At 46.6% G+C, this 19,663-nt stretch overlaps 1 protein-coding gene and 1 long non-coding RNA gene across 2 annotated transcripts in view; one reads left to right on the plus strand and one right to left on the minus strand.

The window, feature by feature from the left end:
• The window catches only part of LOC138513837 (uncharacterized), a 48,006-nt gene extending 45,591 nt beyond the window's left edge, over nucleotides 1-2,415 (minus strand). Inside the window, exon 1 of the long non-coding RNA XR_011281823.1 lies at nucleotides 1,437-2,415. This is a non-coding gene — a long non-coding RNA (uncharacterized lncRNA). The remainder of the gene's footprint in view (nucleotides 1-1,436) is intronic.
• Nucleotides 2,416-2,835: 420 nt separating this feature from the next.
• The window catches only part of SSH3 (slingshot protein phosphatase 3), a 496,888-nt gene continuing 480,060 nt past the window's right edge, over nucleotides 2,836-19,663 (plus strand). The window contains exon 1 of the mRNA XM_069628949.1: nucleotides 2,836-3,899. Coding sequence (XP_069485050.1) covers nucleotides 3,834-3,899 — 66 coding nt within the window. The 5' untranslated portion in view covers nucleotides 2,836-3,833. The remainder of the gene's footprint in view (nucleotides 3,900-19,663) is intronic.

The following is a 19,663-nucleotide window of genomic DNA, read 5'->3' on the forward strand; positions in this document are numbered from 1 at the left end:
TCCATTTGAGCAGCTAGTGGGGTTCCTCTCAAGATTCTCACTTTGAAGGTATTACTGTTAGCAGTGGCTTCTGCCGCTGGCTGGGTGAGCTAGGGGCGTTGTCATGTAAGGCTTCTTACCTGGTATTTAGCCTGTTAGGATTGGTCCTCAAGCTTTTCGCCCAAGGTGGATTCAGTTTATCATTTCTCTCCAGAGTTGTTTTTCCCCCTCTTTATTTGAAGATGATGGCTCCACTCTGCAAGGGGTGCATTTGCATAGGGCGGAACAGATTTATCTGGAGAGGTCAGCAGGTTGGCGGACCTGCGCCTCTTTGGTGGTATCCTTTGGTCCAGGGCATATAGGGATGAAACCTTCTGCAGCCTCTATTAGGCAGTGGATTAGAGAGTGCATTTCAGTAGCAGGGTGTGTCTTTGCCCAGGATTCCGCAAGGGAGGTCAACTAGAGTGGTGTTAGCTTTCTGGGCCAACAAATTGAGGGGGATGTCGCCAAGGGAAATTTGCAGGGCAGCTACTTCGGTGCCCCTAATTAGCTTTATTCGTCACTACAGGTTGTCTCTTAGAGACGTATATGAGGATTCTTCTTGTACAGCGATATTACAATGCACCGACGCCTAATGTGATTTGATGTGTACTGGTAATAAAGTGTGTCTGCAGGTCGTTTACAGCAGTGCTGAGTAGTTCAGTCAGGTGCTTGGTACGCCCTCCCTGGTATTGACTGAGATCAGGAAGACGGGACAAGGCGGTAATGCCCCAGTTACCAGTAATATTCATTACTCCAAGTCTTCCTCGTGCCAGTCACCTTCCCTCCCGCCCAGACTGAACTGTGAGAGGAGCTTGATATGTTCAGGAAGTGTGCTGGAAACTGCTGGAGATATAAGGCCCCGCCTCACAAGGGGCAGGGTTTAGGGGACAAGGAGCAAAACAAGTTGTGTATTGCTATAGGAAGGGTCTGACTGGGGCCGGTGGCCCTCACTGGTATTGTCTGGGACAAGGAAGACTTGGAGTAATGAAGATTACTGCTAAGTAATCGAAGAATTTCATCATGACAGTGACTATTTTTTAACAGGCAGTGAAGTAGCCCGTGGCGATGTTGAAGGGATGGGCTTAAGAAGTTTGCCTCTTTCCCGCCCCAGTTCTGAAAGTTGAACCTATACCAAGCATAATGGATAATACAAAATCAAATAACCACCACACCAAGCCAACTAATGTAAACCACTGCAGAAACATTTTAAGTATGCGTGTAAGACTACAAAGATAGTGAGCTAAGCAATACATTGCCAAATGATGTCTCGGCCCACCTTCTAGTAGACCTAACCAGGACAGATGGATGAGGCCAGGGAAACCTGAAGGACCGAAAAACAGCCACCTAAACCCACTGCAAAGGGTAGAAGTCCTGAAATGGAAAGGAAACATAAATGATTGGGAAACTTCCCTTACCTGTTCCAGACAGACAGGACAAACATCAATGTATCGGAGGGGTTTGAGCACGGGTGGACATGGGAACCAAAAGCGGTTCTGGATATTATTTCCAAAGTGGCTCCATATTGCACATTTTCAGCAACCCCAACCATTTTCCTATGCAATATTTTGGAAATAACCACACAAGAAGCTCAGTGTGCAGAGGCCTAACGGGAAATCTCCAGAGTTCCCTATAGGCTCGTCCACCCCTGGTTTGGGGATGGTTATGCCGCTGTTCTCGCGGTAAGGTGAAAGGGCACATACGTACATAGCTCTCAACCTTCGAGTCGCCAGGCTGGGTGAAATCAGATGATATTGCTTATGTCACATGAAAGCCCATAGAAATATGTGCATGGATACGGCGTTTGCTGCGTCTGAACTGACAAAACGACGGGTGATACCCGTCAATAGCGTTGGAGTTGAGAGATATTTATATTTTTTACGAGCCTAATTTTCCTCTCATTTTGAGGATCGTGATTTGCCGCAGCATCTCTCCATCTGAACGCCCTGCTGTCCCTCTGAATTGAAGCCAATCCCTCAAGCCAAGTTCAATAATGCTTTATTGAAGTAGATTACAAATGCACACGTGTTGCCAATGCTTGGTCATTGCTCCCTCACAATGTCCTGCCCTGTGGCACAATCCCATTTTGTCTCGGTCTCCTGGGCTATTCGGGCTCAGCATGCAACCTCTCGGCAGACTAAATCCCCAGGTCTGTAGCACACTCCTCCCGGCGTCTGCACTCTGCGACCAAGGATATGAGAGGGGTTGCAGTCTTCTTCTCATCTCGCTTTCTTGTCTCCCATTTGTAACCTCTGTCGTTTCGGTGAAGCCTATGCCGTCCACCTCAGTCCTCGCAGCCCCTCTACGCATCCAAGCTGGCAACTTCCCCAGACTGCCTCCAGGCTCTGTGCAGTGAATATCGGCCACCGTCACCCTCAGACTCTGAGACGCCCCTGTTCATCCTTCAGGGACCCCTCCCGCTCCTGAGGGCGGGGCGGGGGCGTCTAGCTTCTGCATCGTCCCTTTGGTCCAAGTCCATCCCAGGGGGCGGTCCCTCAGTGCTATGGACTCTCATAGCCTTTCTCAAACCCTTCCCTGAGCGAGAAGGGGTGGAGTCACAGATCCCTGCACCCCGTCGGTTATTGTTCAGCGTCTCATCTGGCTTTCCGAATCCATTTCAGACATTTAATTCCCTGTAGGGTGTTAGTCACCCGGCTCTGCATGTGGTCACCCTCTTCGAGGCATTTGTCAGTTCTTCCTGGGAATCCTGGCGGCTTATCATCACCTGACTCGTGTTCTCCCACCACACCCCCTGCAAGGTCTCCCTCGGCCCCTCCCCCTCACTCTGCTAGAGGGCGGTCTCGGAGATCCCTGCAATCTCACCCGCCACTCCTTGAGGTGTCTTTCGGCCCCTCCTCTTCAGTCTCTCTCGCTTCCTCCAGGGGGGGGGTGGTGTCTTCAAAGCCGGAGATCGTCGGCGTGCAGCGCTTCCTGGTTAAACACCGTGAGAGGAGAAACTTTCGAGTCTTCTGGGTCCCAGTGCTGCAAAACTTGCAGAGCAAGGAACTGTGGCGACCGGAGGCCCGCCGCCTAAACTCTGTACAAGGAACGCCCAACAGCCGTGGGCCCTGAAACTTTTAAGAACCCGGTACCTGTGCAGAAACCCTAAGGTTTCGGTAAAAAAGCAACCTGGGACCCTGAGCACTGCCCGAATGTGGACAACTTTGCACGAACTAGGAGAGTACACGAAACTGTGAAGTTAAACTTGCCGAACCCAGGCGGTCCAAGGAAATGCAGTAAGATCCCTTAAAAGCAAGCCTGGATAAGTTACTGAGAACGCAGGGGATCTGGGACGAAGCTGACCCTAGAGGCCCTCAAACTATGCAGAATCCATCATTATCATAGCCTTCAAGACCGGCTGCGCAGCAAGACCACAGGAGCGCTGAGAACAAACTGCACCCCAAGGCCAACAGGGTCCCCCATAAAAGCCAATCCTTGGCACTAACGGGACCCGAGAACGCGCTAACATCAGGATTAACAAAGCCGTCAGAAGTAGCCAAACTCGATTTAGAGTGAAGCCCTCAGAACAAAGTGAACTACAGCTTGAGGTCGAGTGAGCCTGACAACAAGAAGTCTCTCAACCCCTTATTCAAGGGCCTGAGAAGAAGCCCGGAGATCACCGAAGCCCCTAAGATCAAGGCGACCAAGCTCTCGCCATATAGCAAAGAAAAAAGCCTGCCACCAGCACCTGCCAACGTGTGCCTATTAAGAGGTACCCTGTTACCCATCGAGAAGTGGCAGCTAGAGGCCCCTGGATTGTTGGTGTGTGTCAGGAAGAAAGACATTTGTTTTCGACTTCTACAGATTTCCATACTATGTCACTCATAACCCTTCATCGGTCGCCCTCTGGCAGTGGGCGCTCAACTCCCACAACCACCAAGGTGAGTGCATTTTTGGTGTATGTGGTTATGGGTTTCCCCTTACAGACAGCAGGGCCAGCCTGATGCCTCTTTGATGAGCTCCTTGTCCTTCTGCTACTAGTTGTATCCTCCTTAATGGTTCCATTTGTTGGTGTGAAGCACATTTTACGTTTTTTATAAAAACAACCTAATGGTGGTATTCAGTGGTCGAAGTGTACGAAAAGAAGTAGTGGAACTATGTTCCCTGCTGGCCTGCACCCACTCCCCACAAACCCCATCACCACGTCCCCTCCCACACACAATACACCCCCCCCAAACACTTGTACCTGATGTTTGAGGGAACGTTCAGTGCAGTCTACTGAAAGTGCAAGTTTCAACTTCTTCCTACACTTTTGACGGTTTCTTTTTAAAATAAAAGTATGGGAGCTGTAAAAGGTAATTTAAAAAAGTAGAGGAGCACCGCTCCCGCTCACTTCCACCACTGGTGGTATTTTCCCTGTTTCTAAGTAGGGACAATTTTGTCAGTTTAAGTGATGCAGAGCAACAAGTTAGGATCACTTGGTGTGGGCCAAGCAGTGAGTCCCAGATTATAAATTGTATATGTTGTGTGAGCTTGTAGGAACTGTGGATCTCTGCACTAGGTAGTGATTCTGTGTTGGTGCTTGTTACTTGTTGTGCTGGTTGTTTCCTGCTGCCTGCATGTGCGTTTCCAAAAGGCCAGAGCTCCTGCAGTCCAAGTTCTGAGTATAAGTTTGATGCTGTGATTGGAACCCCTTTGTACGTTGGCCCTGGATCGGGTAACCATCCGTTGTCGAATGACAGTAATTTCTTCAATAATGTTGGACACTTTGTATGCTTTGTGCAGATGTTGATTTTTATTGCGTCAGTTGTTCGCACTTGTTCATTCAGTTGGCATTGGTTGGCACGGGTGCGACATACATCCTAGTGCATACGTTGTTCAAAATGCAAGTCATGAAGCTACATGCTTAGGGTTTTTAAGTGCCGACACGTGTTTCAACCGATTGTTTTTCTCAAGGCAGTAGTTTCTTGTAGGGATATCCTTGTGGGTCTCTGCTAGGCTTAGCGGATCGACGCGAGACCCAGAGCGCACACAACCCAACCGGGGGCGGATGCTATGCAGCTGACCACCCGCTAACACCTTAACAGAGACCCACAAGGATATTCCTACAAGAAACTACTGCTGTGAGAAAAACCATTGGTTGAAACACGTGTTGACACTTAAAAATCCTAAGCATGTAGCTTCATGACTAGCATTTTGAACAACGTATGCACTAGGATGTATGTCACACCAGTGACAACCAATGCCAACTGAATGAACAAGTGTGAACAAGTGACGCAATAAAAATCAACATCTGTACAAAGCGTACATTATTGAAGAAATTACTGTCATTTGACAGCGGGTGGTTACCTGATCCAGCACCAAACGTACAAATTGGTTCCAATCACAGCATCTAGATTATACATTGGTATTTTCTGAACAAAAAGTTTTACAACTGGGCCTCTAGGCTGTATCGCCCCAGACCCAAACTAGCGCTCCCGATTACGCTCCCTCATTCTTTACATCAATACCAAAAAAGTGACACTGAAGAGGGGCTAAGTTACAAAATACACAATAGAAGTGCAAAAAAACGGGGCTCTGCTTTCTCCCAAAGAAAATGTACTACAACCGTAAGTGAATTCTCAGGCAAAACTGGCAACATTAAAAAAATATATATATATTTTGAGAAGTCACCTAGCCGTAACCCAATCCAGGAAGTGACTTTGTTACTAGATGACTTCTTCAAATCTATAAATCCCCTTTCTCCCCCAGTGGGCCTTTACCATCTCCAGATTCCAAACTACCCATTTAAAGGAAATTAGCAAACTGGTGAAGAACCCAAAAACCCAGAAGAAACCCTCCATGTTCATTCTGGACTTACAAAAGACAAGCTTCCCAAATAACATAATGTTTGATTTGCACGTCTGGGGCAAAGAGCTGGTTAATCATCACCCATTTCCCAACCTTGCTAGCAGATTGATCAAGAAACGGACGCCCAGCCAACAGCATGCTGTTCCCTAATTTGGCCACTTAAGCTGCAAATGGTGGAAGTAAGAGACCACTGTAAGCAGCAGCCCTAGCCCGGATGTAAAGGGTTGTTGATTACACCATGCACAGCACCCCTAAAGTGGTTAATAATAATATTGGTAATTAGTAACAACACTTGTTTCCAAGTTATCTGGAAGTGGAATTTCCAATATGCAGCACTATGTGAAGCCCTGAATGTTGGTATTTAGTCAGCCTCTGAAATGTCAGATTTGAGCCCACAATCCTCAAAACTATCTTGCAGATGAGAATGACTAGGCACAACCTGCATACGTTGTCTGCATGCTCAGCACACATGCAACACTCAGTGCAAGAAAGATTAATATGTCTTAATGAAGCAAAAACAAAAGGGCCTTCTTATCTGGAATCTAAACTCCCAGAATTGGTTTGCATAGGCCTCCCTGCCAAGGATTGCAAACAGTATTAACTCCAAGTACTCCTTGTCCTTTAACTCCAAAGCAACATTCACTAGCCGGTCAAATAGCACAGTGAGCTAAGAGATTGCCCCTGATATGTGCGCAACCTGCTGTGGCAGATTCGAATCCCGGCAGCGTCCACTCAGCCTTTCATCCTTCCAAGGTCAATAAATTGATTACCACTCTGGGATAATGACTTCTATTATTTCAGCGCTCTCAAACCTATGGGTGTGTAGCGGTATATAAATGTATTATTATTATTATAGACTTGCAACTTCTCAAACTATTAGACATTTTGCCTATTCACTCTTCAAGGTATTTGATTATTTCAATGCTCCACGCATAGGCCTCCAAAACAAACAAAAAACACTCCAACTTGTTCAAAGCAGAACAGTAAAAACTAGCCCGTAGCCATGGCTCTATCCAAACACGCCAAACCGGCTGTACAAGGTCTTTGCTTGCTGTCACTTGAAACAGAGTAAAGTTTAAGCTCCTCTTGGGTCCAAAAAGCTTCCTGCTGTTCAGATATCATGGAAAACCATTCCACTATGCACCCCCAAACTAGATTTGCAAAGTAAATCGCACGTTTCCACCTGGGAGGGCAGTTCTTACAGGGTTCGAAATTGCTGGGAGCTGGAAGCTATTTAGCTCCTACTTCTATCTCTATAGAACCTAGTTAGCTTGGCACCAACAGCTACAAGCGGCTACTTTTGGCTACAGAGGCCAACTGGTGCCATACAAACCTTATACCTATGTGACATTAACTTTCTGTATTTGTGAATGTGTGCAAAGAAACATTTAAAGCATCATGGATTGTCAATAATGCACAAAAAGTTAACGATACTTTTGCGGCACGCTTAGTTCTAGCTCCTGGTTCTCTAGGGATAGCTCCTGCCTAGCAGATGATGCTCAATACCCAGGAAATAGTTTTAGCTCCTGCTCATGAAACCCAAATTTTGACCTCTGGATTCTTACATTCTAAACCAGACTGAATATACACCTTTGCATTTCCTGATTTTGCTATGATATGCCAAGTGAATCCAATTCAGTATTTCTTGACATGACTAAAACAACTATGTAAGAGATTTGTTGTATGTGGTCTATATGTTTACACTGGATTTGGTTGCATGTCTCCAGTCTTTTGGGTGCCACATCCTCTGACATGCTGTCAGATAGTCAGTCGGCTGACCTTTAAAGTCTCACCCAATAGCATTCAAGTCTTTTGACTCCTTGAAGGCCTTGGCTACCCTATGATATTCTAGGCACACGCTCCTGTGCTTCTCTTGAATGCCCCTGTAGGGTCTCATGAGAATGTAGAGCAGCAAATGCCTGGATACTGCCATAATATATCAAGTGTGGTTTTGTGTACCCACATACTATAATCATTTACCCGTTGAAGGCTTGTATGTTCATCTGCTTGGTGAGCTACATTTTTCATTTGCCCAAGTATATCCTCATATTTTCCAAGTACATCATATTCAAAGATACACCCAGCCACTGCTCCAGATTGGAAGTGTGAGTATTTTACTCGTTGGGAGTAAAATTATTTTTTAGGGAGTAAAAATGTAAGTACTGTTCTCAGTGAGAGTATTTTATAAGCAAGTAAAAATGTTTTAGTCGAAAAACGGAAATGTTTTTGTAATATTTATTTCTTTGCACCTAGTTATTCATGCACATTAAAAAAATACATATTTACTTCTTACAATCGGGAAGTTTAAATGGTAGTTTCTTCCTGTGGTACTAGGTGCACTACTGGTCAAAACATATCGATGGAGCTTTGAGGGTGAAAGCAGGGATGCAAGATTCTACATTCCTTTTTCCTATTTTTTTTGTTGGTTGTATTTTTACTCTGTATTTTAATTTTTTGGGAGTATTTGCCAATTTTTGGCCGATATACCCCTTATCTGTAGGGCTGGGTGCCGCCTTATTTGCTAGATACTGTCCGCTTTTTGCAGTTGTAGCCTGAGATGCCAAAATACAGCCATGTATGCCAAATGAAGCCATTGTATATCGAGATAGACCAATGTTCTGCCAGGTGTAGCTTAGCCTCCGTATTTCCAGATACCACCCACTTGTTTGTCGTGGCTCAGACTCCTCCACTAAAAAGGGGTTACTGCCTTGCAGGTGACCCCTTCAGTGCGCTAGTTGTAGACTGGGAAGTGTAGGCAACTGGGCAGATTCTCACATTGAGGCTGCTTTATCCTACCCAGAAGGGTTATATATGGGCGAGTAGGGATTCAGATTCTTTCCCTGTGTGTCTGGTCTGTGTAGATGCCTGCCCCCGCGGTGCCTGGCAGTGCGCTCAGCAGGAGGTAGAAGAGTGGGGACACTCGAAAGATTAACCTCACAGTGACTCTCCTCTCTTGGGTCTCTATAGGCTTGCTCCACAGCTGAGGCAAGCATATGTGTGATGGGTGCAAGCTGCATTCCCCTTGAATGTTTTTGTCCCCATGGTGATTTGTGGTGCACATTGGCTTTTCATTGGGAGAGCTGGTGTGCAAAGTAGAAACGGCAGCTTCACAGTGAGGCACCTCTCCATGTGCCCCCTCTCCTGATTTCCACCTGGAGCAGTAGGTACAAGGAGGCCTATATGGGGTATTCCAACCAAGGAAAAACACTCCTATGCATTGTCTCCCATACAACTCCACAGCATCCAGCTGGAGATGAGTGAGGTGCACGAAGAGAGAACATTCCTTATCCTTTCCACTAGAGGCAGCCCTCGCTCCATGCCCTTATCTGGTGTGTTAGCCAACATAGTTGTACATGGTGGTTGGGTGTTTAGTCATGGTAACTGGATGGTCTGGGGAGAGAGGAAGAGCATCTTAGAAGACACTCTTGTGGAATATTACCTGTAATGGATCTGCTGACTTCTATCACTCTATCCATCATGCTACCCGTCACTACCTTTTATCAGCAGGAGCCCTAAATAACTCCTTCTCATTAGGCTTGTCCTTAGAAAGTGTCTTTTACTGTCTTCAGCCATACCTAAAAGGGAAGCTTTGCCCATATAAATGGACACGCATTGGTAATTTAGCCCGTAGAAAGGGGGGTGCATGAGTTTTATGCATGTAGCCCATGTGGGAAGAGGCACATCTGATGTGGGATAATAAATATATGGGAGAAAGAACCCCATGCTGCAATTTAAGGAATGTTTCAGCACTAGGAAAACACCATCCCATTGAGACTAAGACACTTAGATTTGCAACCTATAGATACCACAAGAAGTTTGTTTAGGGTTGTATCATACAAGTGCACTAAGAAATAATGGGGCTGGCTGGTTTGTTCACGTGGAGCAGACGCATTACATTGCATGGTCCGCTTCTCTACCCCCCCAAATCTAAAGCAAGAGTATCGCATTTATAACAAATGTTATGCATGAATTTATAAAACCCACCATAATCCTCCTCCGCTACCCACATTGAAATGCCATGATCTTTTTTGATTTATATGTTCCTTGCTCTGATAGTAACACAGCTATTGGGGATAAGGGGACTATCTTCCCACCTTTCTCGAAATCGCATAATTATGTAACCCAGAAGCCTGGTGGGAGATGAATGTCTAAATACTACGGAGAGTACACAGTTATACAGCCACACGCATTTTGTGCCATGTATAGTCGGCTTAACGAACAATGACTCATTCATGGCAGCGTTTGGTGTTTATTTAGCTTTCTGGGCTGGGTATACCCACAACAAATATGTTGGGTCCAACCCAGGCAGCCCTCTCTTTGATACGCCTGAGAAGGCTTGCCACCGTCCTCCAGGGAACAGGGACTTTCTATGTGAGTGGTTCTTCAAAGACAGTCCTTCCATTACAGTGGCCACCTGATGCCAGGGTGCTGATTACTGGAGACCTTTTGATTTAGGAAAACATAGGAAATGGGGTAGAGTTGAGCTTCAGTCCCCAGAGGGGTCTCACCATCTTGGATTTTGCTAAGGCTTCCCAACTTCTTGTCTCCCACCATTTGGCATACAAGGCACTCTGGTTTGATCTCAGACGGCAAAGGACACTTGTTACTGAAGCAGTCAAGATTGTACTAGCTGTAGCATTTTGCTAGTTTCAGGGTGAAGCCCTCCCATTAGTGTGCCACTCTTCAACATTTTTGGAGGAGTATTCACTGGAACCTGATTGGGAGTGCAGTCTTCTCCAAAGTCCTGTGCCGGAGAGGTGTAAGCAGGAGCTCCAAGGTAAAAGAACGTATCTAGGACAGCGGCTCCCCTGGGTCATTTTGCCACATTGTTTTGTAGTATTTTTTTTTTTTTATGGGGTCAGGCCATCCACTAGCAAAAAAAATAAATGTACCCTAGCCCGACCGACTAAAAAAAAAACAAAAGAAAAAAACTATGAAAAATGCATCAAAACAGCAGTTTAACAAATTGCTGTGAAACAGTAACCAAGTGGGCGGGTCCCAGCTGAACGCTATTTATTTATTTATTTTTGCCATTTGTATAGCACGCCTAACACCTAGGCATCTGGGCGCTTATACTCCCCAAAAATCACCAGGTCCAGTTTGGGATGACCAGCTGGCTGGACAAGGCCCAATTCAACTGAGACACCTGTACCCAAGACCCTGCATACTGGAGGTGACAAAACCCTTTGTTACCTTGCCCCCAAGAGCTTGGGCTGGGTCTCCTAGCAACCACAGGATCAAGGAAGTGACCACTAGCTCTCTCTGCATCTCTGAACCACTGCAACAGTAGTTTGGGAACCTTCTATGCCGTCCAAGCTGCTGCAAGGGAACTGCCGGACTCATCTCAGACCTTGATGCTGGACCGCCACTGCATCTCTGAGTTTTGTTTGATGACAAAGTTCGGCTGTCTTTGCATCTGAGACCCGGCTAGTCTTTCAGCATCCCCAACTTGACACCACCTGCCTTGGTCTAGCTTCCTTGAGCCCCAAGCCTCCGCTGCTGCAGTACTAAGACACTGGGCCTCATTATAAGTCCGACGGTAAACCTGCCGGTGCTACCGGTGGGCTGCCGCCGAACTTGCAATATTTACTGGCACCTGGCTTTGCAGGAAACACTGGGTGAATATGACCCTGGCATTCCGGGAAATCATGCGCTGGTAAATGTTAATCCGCATTCCCATTTGATTGGGAATGGGGACCATGGAAGCACCGGCACCGTTAATAACAGTGCCGGTGCTTCCGTGAAACTCTGCGGGCAAGTACGGTCCCACCCGCCAGGGTCAGAGTTGTACTATCGGTACGACATACTTTCATTGCGGGATGTTTTTGCACACGTTTCTTTTTCTGCCGTGATTTTTTTTAATATATACAAATGAAAGAAAATGGGGGGTTTGTGGGGGAACCCCCCCAAAATAATTCTTAAAAAATTCTATGAGTTTAAAAAAAAAATCACAGTAAAAAACCCAGCGAAAAAACATCCCGCGATGCAATGACATGGAAAAGTACTATGCTGGTCTGGTAACAACGGTGCCGGTAAGGTTACCATTACCGTTGCTACCGGACCGGCATGGTCGTAATGAGGCCCACTGTGTTAAGCTAGTTGAGCTTGTTCATCGCCTAAGGTAAGTCTCTGCTCCTTCGCATTCCTGGCCACCAAGTCTTCCTGCGTTGCTGATGTAACTTCACTTGCCATTTCCCAGCACCTTTGTCTAGCAATCCGTTGCTGTTGCTGAACCTGCACATCATCGCTGGACCCCATCAACAGCGCTCCCAGACTTGGTGCTGAAAGTGCTCAGACTCCCACATAAATGCCAAAAAGCCGGAAAGACGAGAAAGGAAAGGTGTTTGAAGTGTCCCTGGCCCCATTTTCTGCCTTCAAGGACCCCATTGACTATTAAGACCCCTTCTTTTCCCTTTTGTAAGGCATATTCAGTGACTTTCAAAACAAACCACAAAAAATGGGAGAAATGTACAAAAAACTTTGTTATTAAATTCCTCTTTGCAGTCTGAGAAATCCCTCTAATCTATATATAACATCATGTAAATGGAACACAACACATATTGATAAATACATTTTAATAATTAAACATGCATCATCATGAGACGTGTACAATCTGGAAACCTCAACACTCTATACAAAAGGTTACACAAAGTCCCCAAAAATAATTGACAATACTTTACAAAATGTATCAACATTTAATAACTAATTACTCCTGGCTTGCGAGTTCATGCATCATTCAGTGCTATTGTTGATTATTCACTCACAAATGCAAAATCCCGTTTTGAATAGGTGCTTTGTTTCAAATGTTACACTTTTGTTCAAACGACTGGAATAGCAAGCAGAGCTTCTTCGTGCAAATGCTAACTGAAAATGCTCAGAGACTTTAACATTTTGCTGCTGAAATCTTTGCCTGAGCCTCGCTGTCGACAAACCCAGAATGGCCCTTTTGTTTTAAAGTCTGTCTTTCTCTGTGTTTTCACTTACAGGGTTGGGCCTGTGGTGTTTTCATTAGTTGTGTACATTTTTGTTATTTCAATGAAATCTGCTGTTTTTGTAGAAAACTTGTTGGAAATGTTGCTTTAGTACCACATTATTGTTGTTTGCATTGAATCTGTACCAGCTCGCACTCCTCCTGAAGAGATCTAGCCTGCCCTCAGCCTGTGCAACCCTAAACAGCAAAGGAGGTATACCTGTGGGCTGTGTCGGTTTCACCTTTATGATTGGGATCAGTGCTGGTTTAGTAGTCTTCTGGGGCTGAGTAGGTGCTTAAGCCACTACTCAATGCAAGGCAGACCACTTTTTGATCATTGTTCAAAACATGCCATTTTATTAAATTGTAAATGATATAAAATGCCTCATTATCCCTACTTGGATGAGGATTTCCCTGCCTAATAAAACTAAGGGGAAACGATCTAACGCAGGATGTCTGGCCTTCACACTTAAACATCAAATGTACAAAGAAAATGTATTGCAATTCAATTAACATCAACAATAATATTCACCGTTTCTTGATAACCTCTTGGTAACCGCGGTGAACTCCCTTCCCCAGGATTCAAGGCAAATTCAGCTTCAATGTTCAACAAAAAGAAGCAAGGAAATCCATATAGGTAGTACAGTCTCGGATCAGTTCTTAATGTTTCAATGTCAAGGTAAAGTTTTTCTTAACCAAAGTTCCAACAATAGCCAAGCTTTTTTTCTTGGTGAAATAAGGATTTTCCACTTCCTCAAAATTGCATCAGTGTTGTTCCCAGACATTATGCTTAGCGACCACTTCCAGTCATCCAAGAACACTTGCCACAGTTCAAAAGAAATACCACCTCCAGAAGTGTTGGTGAAACACAAGTCTTGGTTAACAGTTACTATATGTATATTCACAAGATTAGGATTCACAGTAGATATCTTTGTCGGGATGACTTCACAGTGCTGCTGCTTCTACTTTAACAACTTCCCTTCTACTACAGTTTACCACAAGGACATTCTCCTTTGCCTCATAGTATTCTACTCATTTCTGCTACTGAAGTCTTGCATCTACTGGCAAACCAGATATATCACCACAGCTTCAGGTCTTTGTGACTCAAAACAGATTTTGGTTCTGACAAGATTAACTTTAAGGTAATTCAACACCTTCAAATAGGCAAGGCACTCCTCCTCTGAATATCTCTCTTCAAAAGGGGCAGCCTCTTTGCCTCTCTTGTCTGTCTCAACAGCAACCTAAGTTTGCCTTTAGGACCCAGTTATTTCTCTTACATATGGCAATATAGGTTGTGTCAACTTCAAATAATATTGATAAACAGCAAGTTTCCCCTTTCCAACTTTGCCTTCATATCTCTGCCAATTGTTAGCCAAAATAATTACCCAGAAGCGTTGGTCACACTCTCTTGGCTTCAGGTATCTTAGGCAAGGCTGAACTTCTATTGGGCTCACAGTATTGGTTAGATGGTTGTCTGGCTTTGAGAAAGGCTGCTTTCAGTCTTAATGGGGAATTAATGCTTGCTCTCTCTCCAACTGCAGATGCAATGTTTAAACACTTGCCACTTCTTTATGAGCAATTGTCGTTCGCCTGAATACAGATTAAGTTAACTTTTCCTTGGAAAAGCAAAATTAGGGACATGTGACTTCATGTTTTATAAGGTTTAAATGTTCAACAATGGCTTTTTGTAGTGTTTTCTCTTCACGCGAGTGAAAGAAAATGCCCGATCACACGCAAGTGCTAAATTTCGATTGTCCCATTGTTAAGAACTCAACGAACAAGTTCAGCTTGCTTCTGCTTATACGTGGGTGAATATTAAGCTGGATACTATTGCCAACAGTGCTTGCGCAAGGAATCGGGACACCAGGTTTGACTCAGCTGCTTCTGTGATTCTTGTTTCACATATTGCACAACTTCTACGGTCTACTGCTTCTGGCTTCACTTGGGACCCACACCCTTCCTCGCTGAAGGTGTCTCCGGTCCGGCCACTCGATTAAGGAGCCCCTCTCGCTCCTGAGACCCACAGCTTTACAACAGCGACGCTCCTCGGTATCTTGACACGCTTCTTGCACAGCAACCGCTGCAATTAGGCTCACATGGGGAAAGGCAACATTTCTGCACGCCTTCCGTTGTGCAGCCTCTGCACCTCAGAGTTTGGGGAACACGCAGGTGAAATCCGCTGCATCAGAGTTCCAACGTCCCTTTGGTTCTGCCTGGATTGCCAACACTGTGCCTTCTTCTTTCTGCCTCTGCTACTACTGCAAGCACTCCAGTCACAGCTCCTTAGCATTGCCTGCACCCGAGGGGCCTCTTATGCCTCTCGGGTTCCTTCAGGTGTGGGCTCTTAGGCTTAATTGCCTGACTACTACAGCATGACTCTTCATTCCTCTTCCTTGTCCCAGTACTAATGGGATTATGAGACTTGTAGTCCCCAACAACAAAGTTAGTTATTTTTAGTAACTTCTGGGTTTTAAGGGTAGATTTATTTCCCTTAAGTTATTTAAAGAAGATCCATTAGAATTCGTTGTTACAGAGGAAGTCACTTTACTTGAGGCAACATTTCTTGATTCCTTTCCATTATACCTTTTGGGAGTAAGGAGGATTTGTATCCTGAAATACCTTGAATGGTCTTTCTGTACGACAGATACCATCTCTCATCCCATAGGATCTCTTAACCACGCTGGGCCTTGTCTCCTCCCAGGTGATCCTCCCGCAGTACACCACCCCCAAGTTCAGGATCAGGAAGAGTCTGCCTTCCCCTGGCGACCTAAGAGGAGACTTTAGGCAGAGGTTCAGTGAAGGATCCGTAGAAATAATCACAGTGCACACTCGGGAGGGTCTACAACCATGTTTAATGCTCACTGCATTAGGCCGAAACCCGTGTCTGGGGTTGCTGTTGGTACTCTTGTTCAGAGGAGAATTGCCTAGACTGCCAGGACCAGACTGATATGCAAACAGTTATCTCTCCTCTGCGAAATGTACAATGAGCTAAAACGTGGTTGCAGACCCTCCCGGCTAGGCACCTTCCCATAGAACAGGATATTTGGCTGTGTTTTCGTTCTCAGTAGATGGTCTCCCAGACCGGTTTATAAATGTTTAGGAACTTGGGGTGTCACCCTAAATTACCCAGGGTAATCCAGACGTGGACCCCGACTCACTGTTTTTAGAGAGGCACAACTGAACCACCCTGATGAGGCCTGACTAGGCCGAAAGATGTGTCTGGGGTTTGTGACATTTGAGGGAATTCGTCCCTTTTCCTCAAGGGTGAGCCTCTCCATACCTGTGAGGCTAAGGCACTGATTCTGCTCCACAACACCCCCCCCTAAGGGGCGAGTCAAGTAGGACCTCACTGGGAGAGACTCCCCCCTTGGGGGAGAATGACTCCTGCTCCAGTGAGGAACTCCCTAAGCCAATTCACTTGATGGCCTACATGAGACTATCTAACACTTCCAAGTAAAGAGACTTGACTGAAGAGGAAGTTAAAATGCGCATCACCCAGAAGAAAGCGAAGTCTCTTTAAATGAAAATCACCAATTCACTGCGACAGGCAGGTTAAAGAAGTAGTATTCGTCAAAAGGGAGAGGGAAGAGAGAGGAACGGATACTGAAGCAGGGGTGGTCCCCTCGTAGCATAACACTAGCAGGAAGCGGAGCCATACGACAATGCAGAGTTTGCGAAATTCAGAATTGCCTGCGACCAGCAAAGAAAAAGCTGGAAGCCAGACGTGCTTGCGAGACAGAAAGCAGATACAATTCGAGTTTCAATGGTGGCATGACCATGAGATTGTCGTGGTGGCCAACCTGTCTGGGCAACAACGCTGCCAACACCCCGGGAAAGCAACAGCAAAAGGCATGGCTCCCAGTCGAGATACTGTGAAGCCAGGAGAATAAACAAGACTCATATTGCCAGGATGCCAGCGAGAAGAAACCGAACGTGAGACAGAGAACAGGAGACGGTCCCAGACCAATAAGAATCCAGCAGATGTTCCCAAACAGTACAGAAGGTAACTGGGAAGCCAGAGGAATAAGAGGCCAAAATGGACTCCTTATTGTGATGCTGGAAATGCATCAGAGGGACAGGGCCTCTGAATCCTTGTCCTTTACTGTTTTTTATCGTGTGTTCTGTCGAGTTTTCTGCCCAGGAGTCCATGCGGGACTCCTGGCAGTGCAGCTCTCTTTTGGTTTGGTGAACAGACCCATGGGATACCCTTATGGCACCCATGGGTAGGGGTACAACCCTGTGCCCCTAGTGTATGTTTTTGGGCACCTGTGGGTAGCCCACAGAGCAGGGTATGGGCTGGTGGCAGCTCCATGCTGAAATTGACAGGTGCTCTGGGTGTCCTCCATTTTGGGATACCCAGGCCCTGCCATTGGAATCAGTTGATTCCTGATGGAAAACAAGATGGCCCCTGTGGCCTCTTGCTTTCTATTGCCTCTTACCTTGTTTTCCCAAAGTCCTGGGAAGCCCTGCCTCTGTCCCTTCCCCCTGACTGGCTGTTGGGTGGAAGTTCCATATATGGTGTTGTTGTGAAGGCCCAGCTAGACTGACTGGAGCCTTCCCATTCACTGTATGTTGTGGGTACCTCCTGTGGGTGGGACCTGGGTTAAGGAGTGGGTGACCAATATACACTCCTTGTTGTGGTTGTCTGGTTTCTGGCATGTGAGACAAAGACTGAGACAGCCCTGCCCGAAACTGGCCTGAATGCAGTGTGTAGTGTTGAATGGCTGGGTACTTGTCCCAATCCACATTCCTTGTTGTGAGTGTCTGAAAGGGAGGAGTGTGGCCTGAATGCACTGTGTGCCTGATTGGCTGACTGACTGCATGAATGCCCTTCTGTGTGATTGGCTGCTGTGTGTGTGCCAGCAGTGTGGATGAGAGACAGAATAGTATATCTGGGGACCTCTCACCACTGGAAATTGTTCAGGAACGTTCAAGCACGTTCAGAAGCATCCTGGAGCTGAGTCTCCACTCTACGAGTAACTGGAACTGCTGATCCTCGACGCCCAGCTGGAAGAAGAAGACTTGCTGCTGCATTTGCTTCGACGGATCCGAAGGCTGCCGTGTTCGTCGAGGACTGATCCGAGAGAGGACCTGGTAAGGCGCCCTCTTCCCGTGCTCCGAGGGACCATCGAGCACCGCTACATCTTCGCCGAAGCGCCCTGGAAGTCAGACCCTCGAAAGGCTGCCGACCCGAGACGGGACCGCCGAGGAGATCGAAGTGAAGCACCCGGACATCAACGCCGTCGAAGTCCGTTGCCGTCGACCAGGGTTCGCAGGTTTGTGTAACCGCTGGAGGCCCGTCGAAGTTGTGTTGCCCAGCCGTGGGAACCACTTGACGCCGTGCCGCTGACGACCGGAGCCGTCCGCTCCTTGCCTAAGAACATTCGAATCGAAGGACTCCCTCGACCGCATCGTCGACCGCTTATCCTGCCGGAGAAAGTCGAGGACGACTAACGCGCCGAGGAGAATCCGCCGGTGGGTTTCCCGCCACCTCACGACCCCAAAGACTCGAGCGACTCGACGCCCTTGCTGGGCTTCCATCTCTACAATCTTTGCGGTCCAGAACTATTGTCATCGAGGTGCCCCGCACACCTCCGCCTTGCAGGACGCCGACACCCCGACGCCGACGAGCACCGCTCGGACGAAGCTGCCGCCTCTTCGACATCGTTCCACCTCGTTTGTCGACGGACGTTCGACGCCCCGTGCCTCCCGCTTGAAAGGGAAGGCATTCAAGAAGGGCCGTCGATTCCCCATCGCCGAACCCCGAGGTCTTCGACGTTTCTCGACGCCTCTCGACGATCCGTGACTCCTGCTTTAAAGGGGGTCATTCAAGAAGGATCTGTCGACGCCTCTTCGAAGAACTCGACTCCACCAGGTACATTGGGGGGGTAAAAACATTGTAGGAGAGAATAAGACTATTGAACAATATATGGACTGGGCTTGTGTTATATCTCTTTATTTTACAGGTTGCCCAGGTGGGGGGATCTCCACACAGAACTGTGTCCAGTAGCGAGGGCCAGTCTTCTGCCTATTGTTTCAACCATCTGTTATCTCTCCTCTCTCTATTGCTGGTTTCCTTCTTATTGATCTGCGTGCCATTTCTACAGTATTGTGAATGCACTGTTATGAGGTCTAATATTAGTGGTACCACTTTAGAATTGTAGATATTTATCATTATTGGTTTTCCTGAGCACAAAGTGCGTTGTTGTGATAAGTGTACATAACCCTTGAATATTAATTATATAAAGACTGTGTTTTCAGTAATACAGTGTGTGGACATTCCTTTGTGGGGGCTTGGGGATACACTGTACTTAAGAACCAGCCTGCATCACCTCCTGAGAAGCTAGGCCTTGATTGCTCGTCCATAGCTACCATAATTGAGAATCTTGGCTGGGGTCCTCTGTGCCTCTCCTCTACCATATAGACACCGGTCTTGACACATATGCTCCAAGAAACTAGTCCAAGTAAAAGTGAGAAAAGCTGGGAACCAAAGCTAAGAAACCTGAACTGCTGAATGAAAGAAAGCAAAGAATAGATGTATCTGAGAGGGAGATCAATATAATTAGAATACCAGGAGAAACTCTTCTCAGTAGAAGTGAAGAATGGCACCAAAAGTCAGTGAGTTGATGTTACGCTCACCTGGCACCCACAGGGGCGTCGATCTGAACTGGACAGCTGCGGTCTCCACCAATGTGACGCGTAGTGCCGAGATGACGGACTGGACTGGCCCACCTAGCTTCGTTTGCTTGGCCCGTAGGAATAGTCTTCTGCAAATGGAGAAAGGGAATTAACCACCCGTGGAGTTGAGCGTTAACCCCCCCCCCACTCCCGCTGTTCTCCCCACTGATCACCTTCCTTGTCCCCCCAAATACATGGTATAATTTT

Source organism: Ambystoma mexicanum, chromosome 12, assembly GCF_040938575.1.
Source record: "Ambystoma mexicanum isolate Mex_15411 chromosome 12, UKY_AmexF1_1, whole genome shotgun sequence".
Lineage (NCBI taxonomy): Eukaryota > Metazoa > Chordata > Amphibia > Caudata > Ambystomatidae > Ambystoma > Ambystoma mexicanum.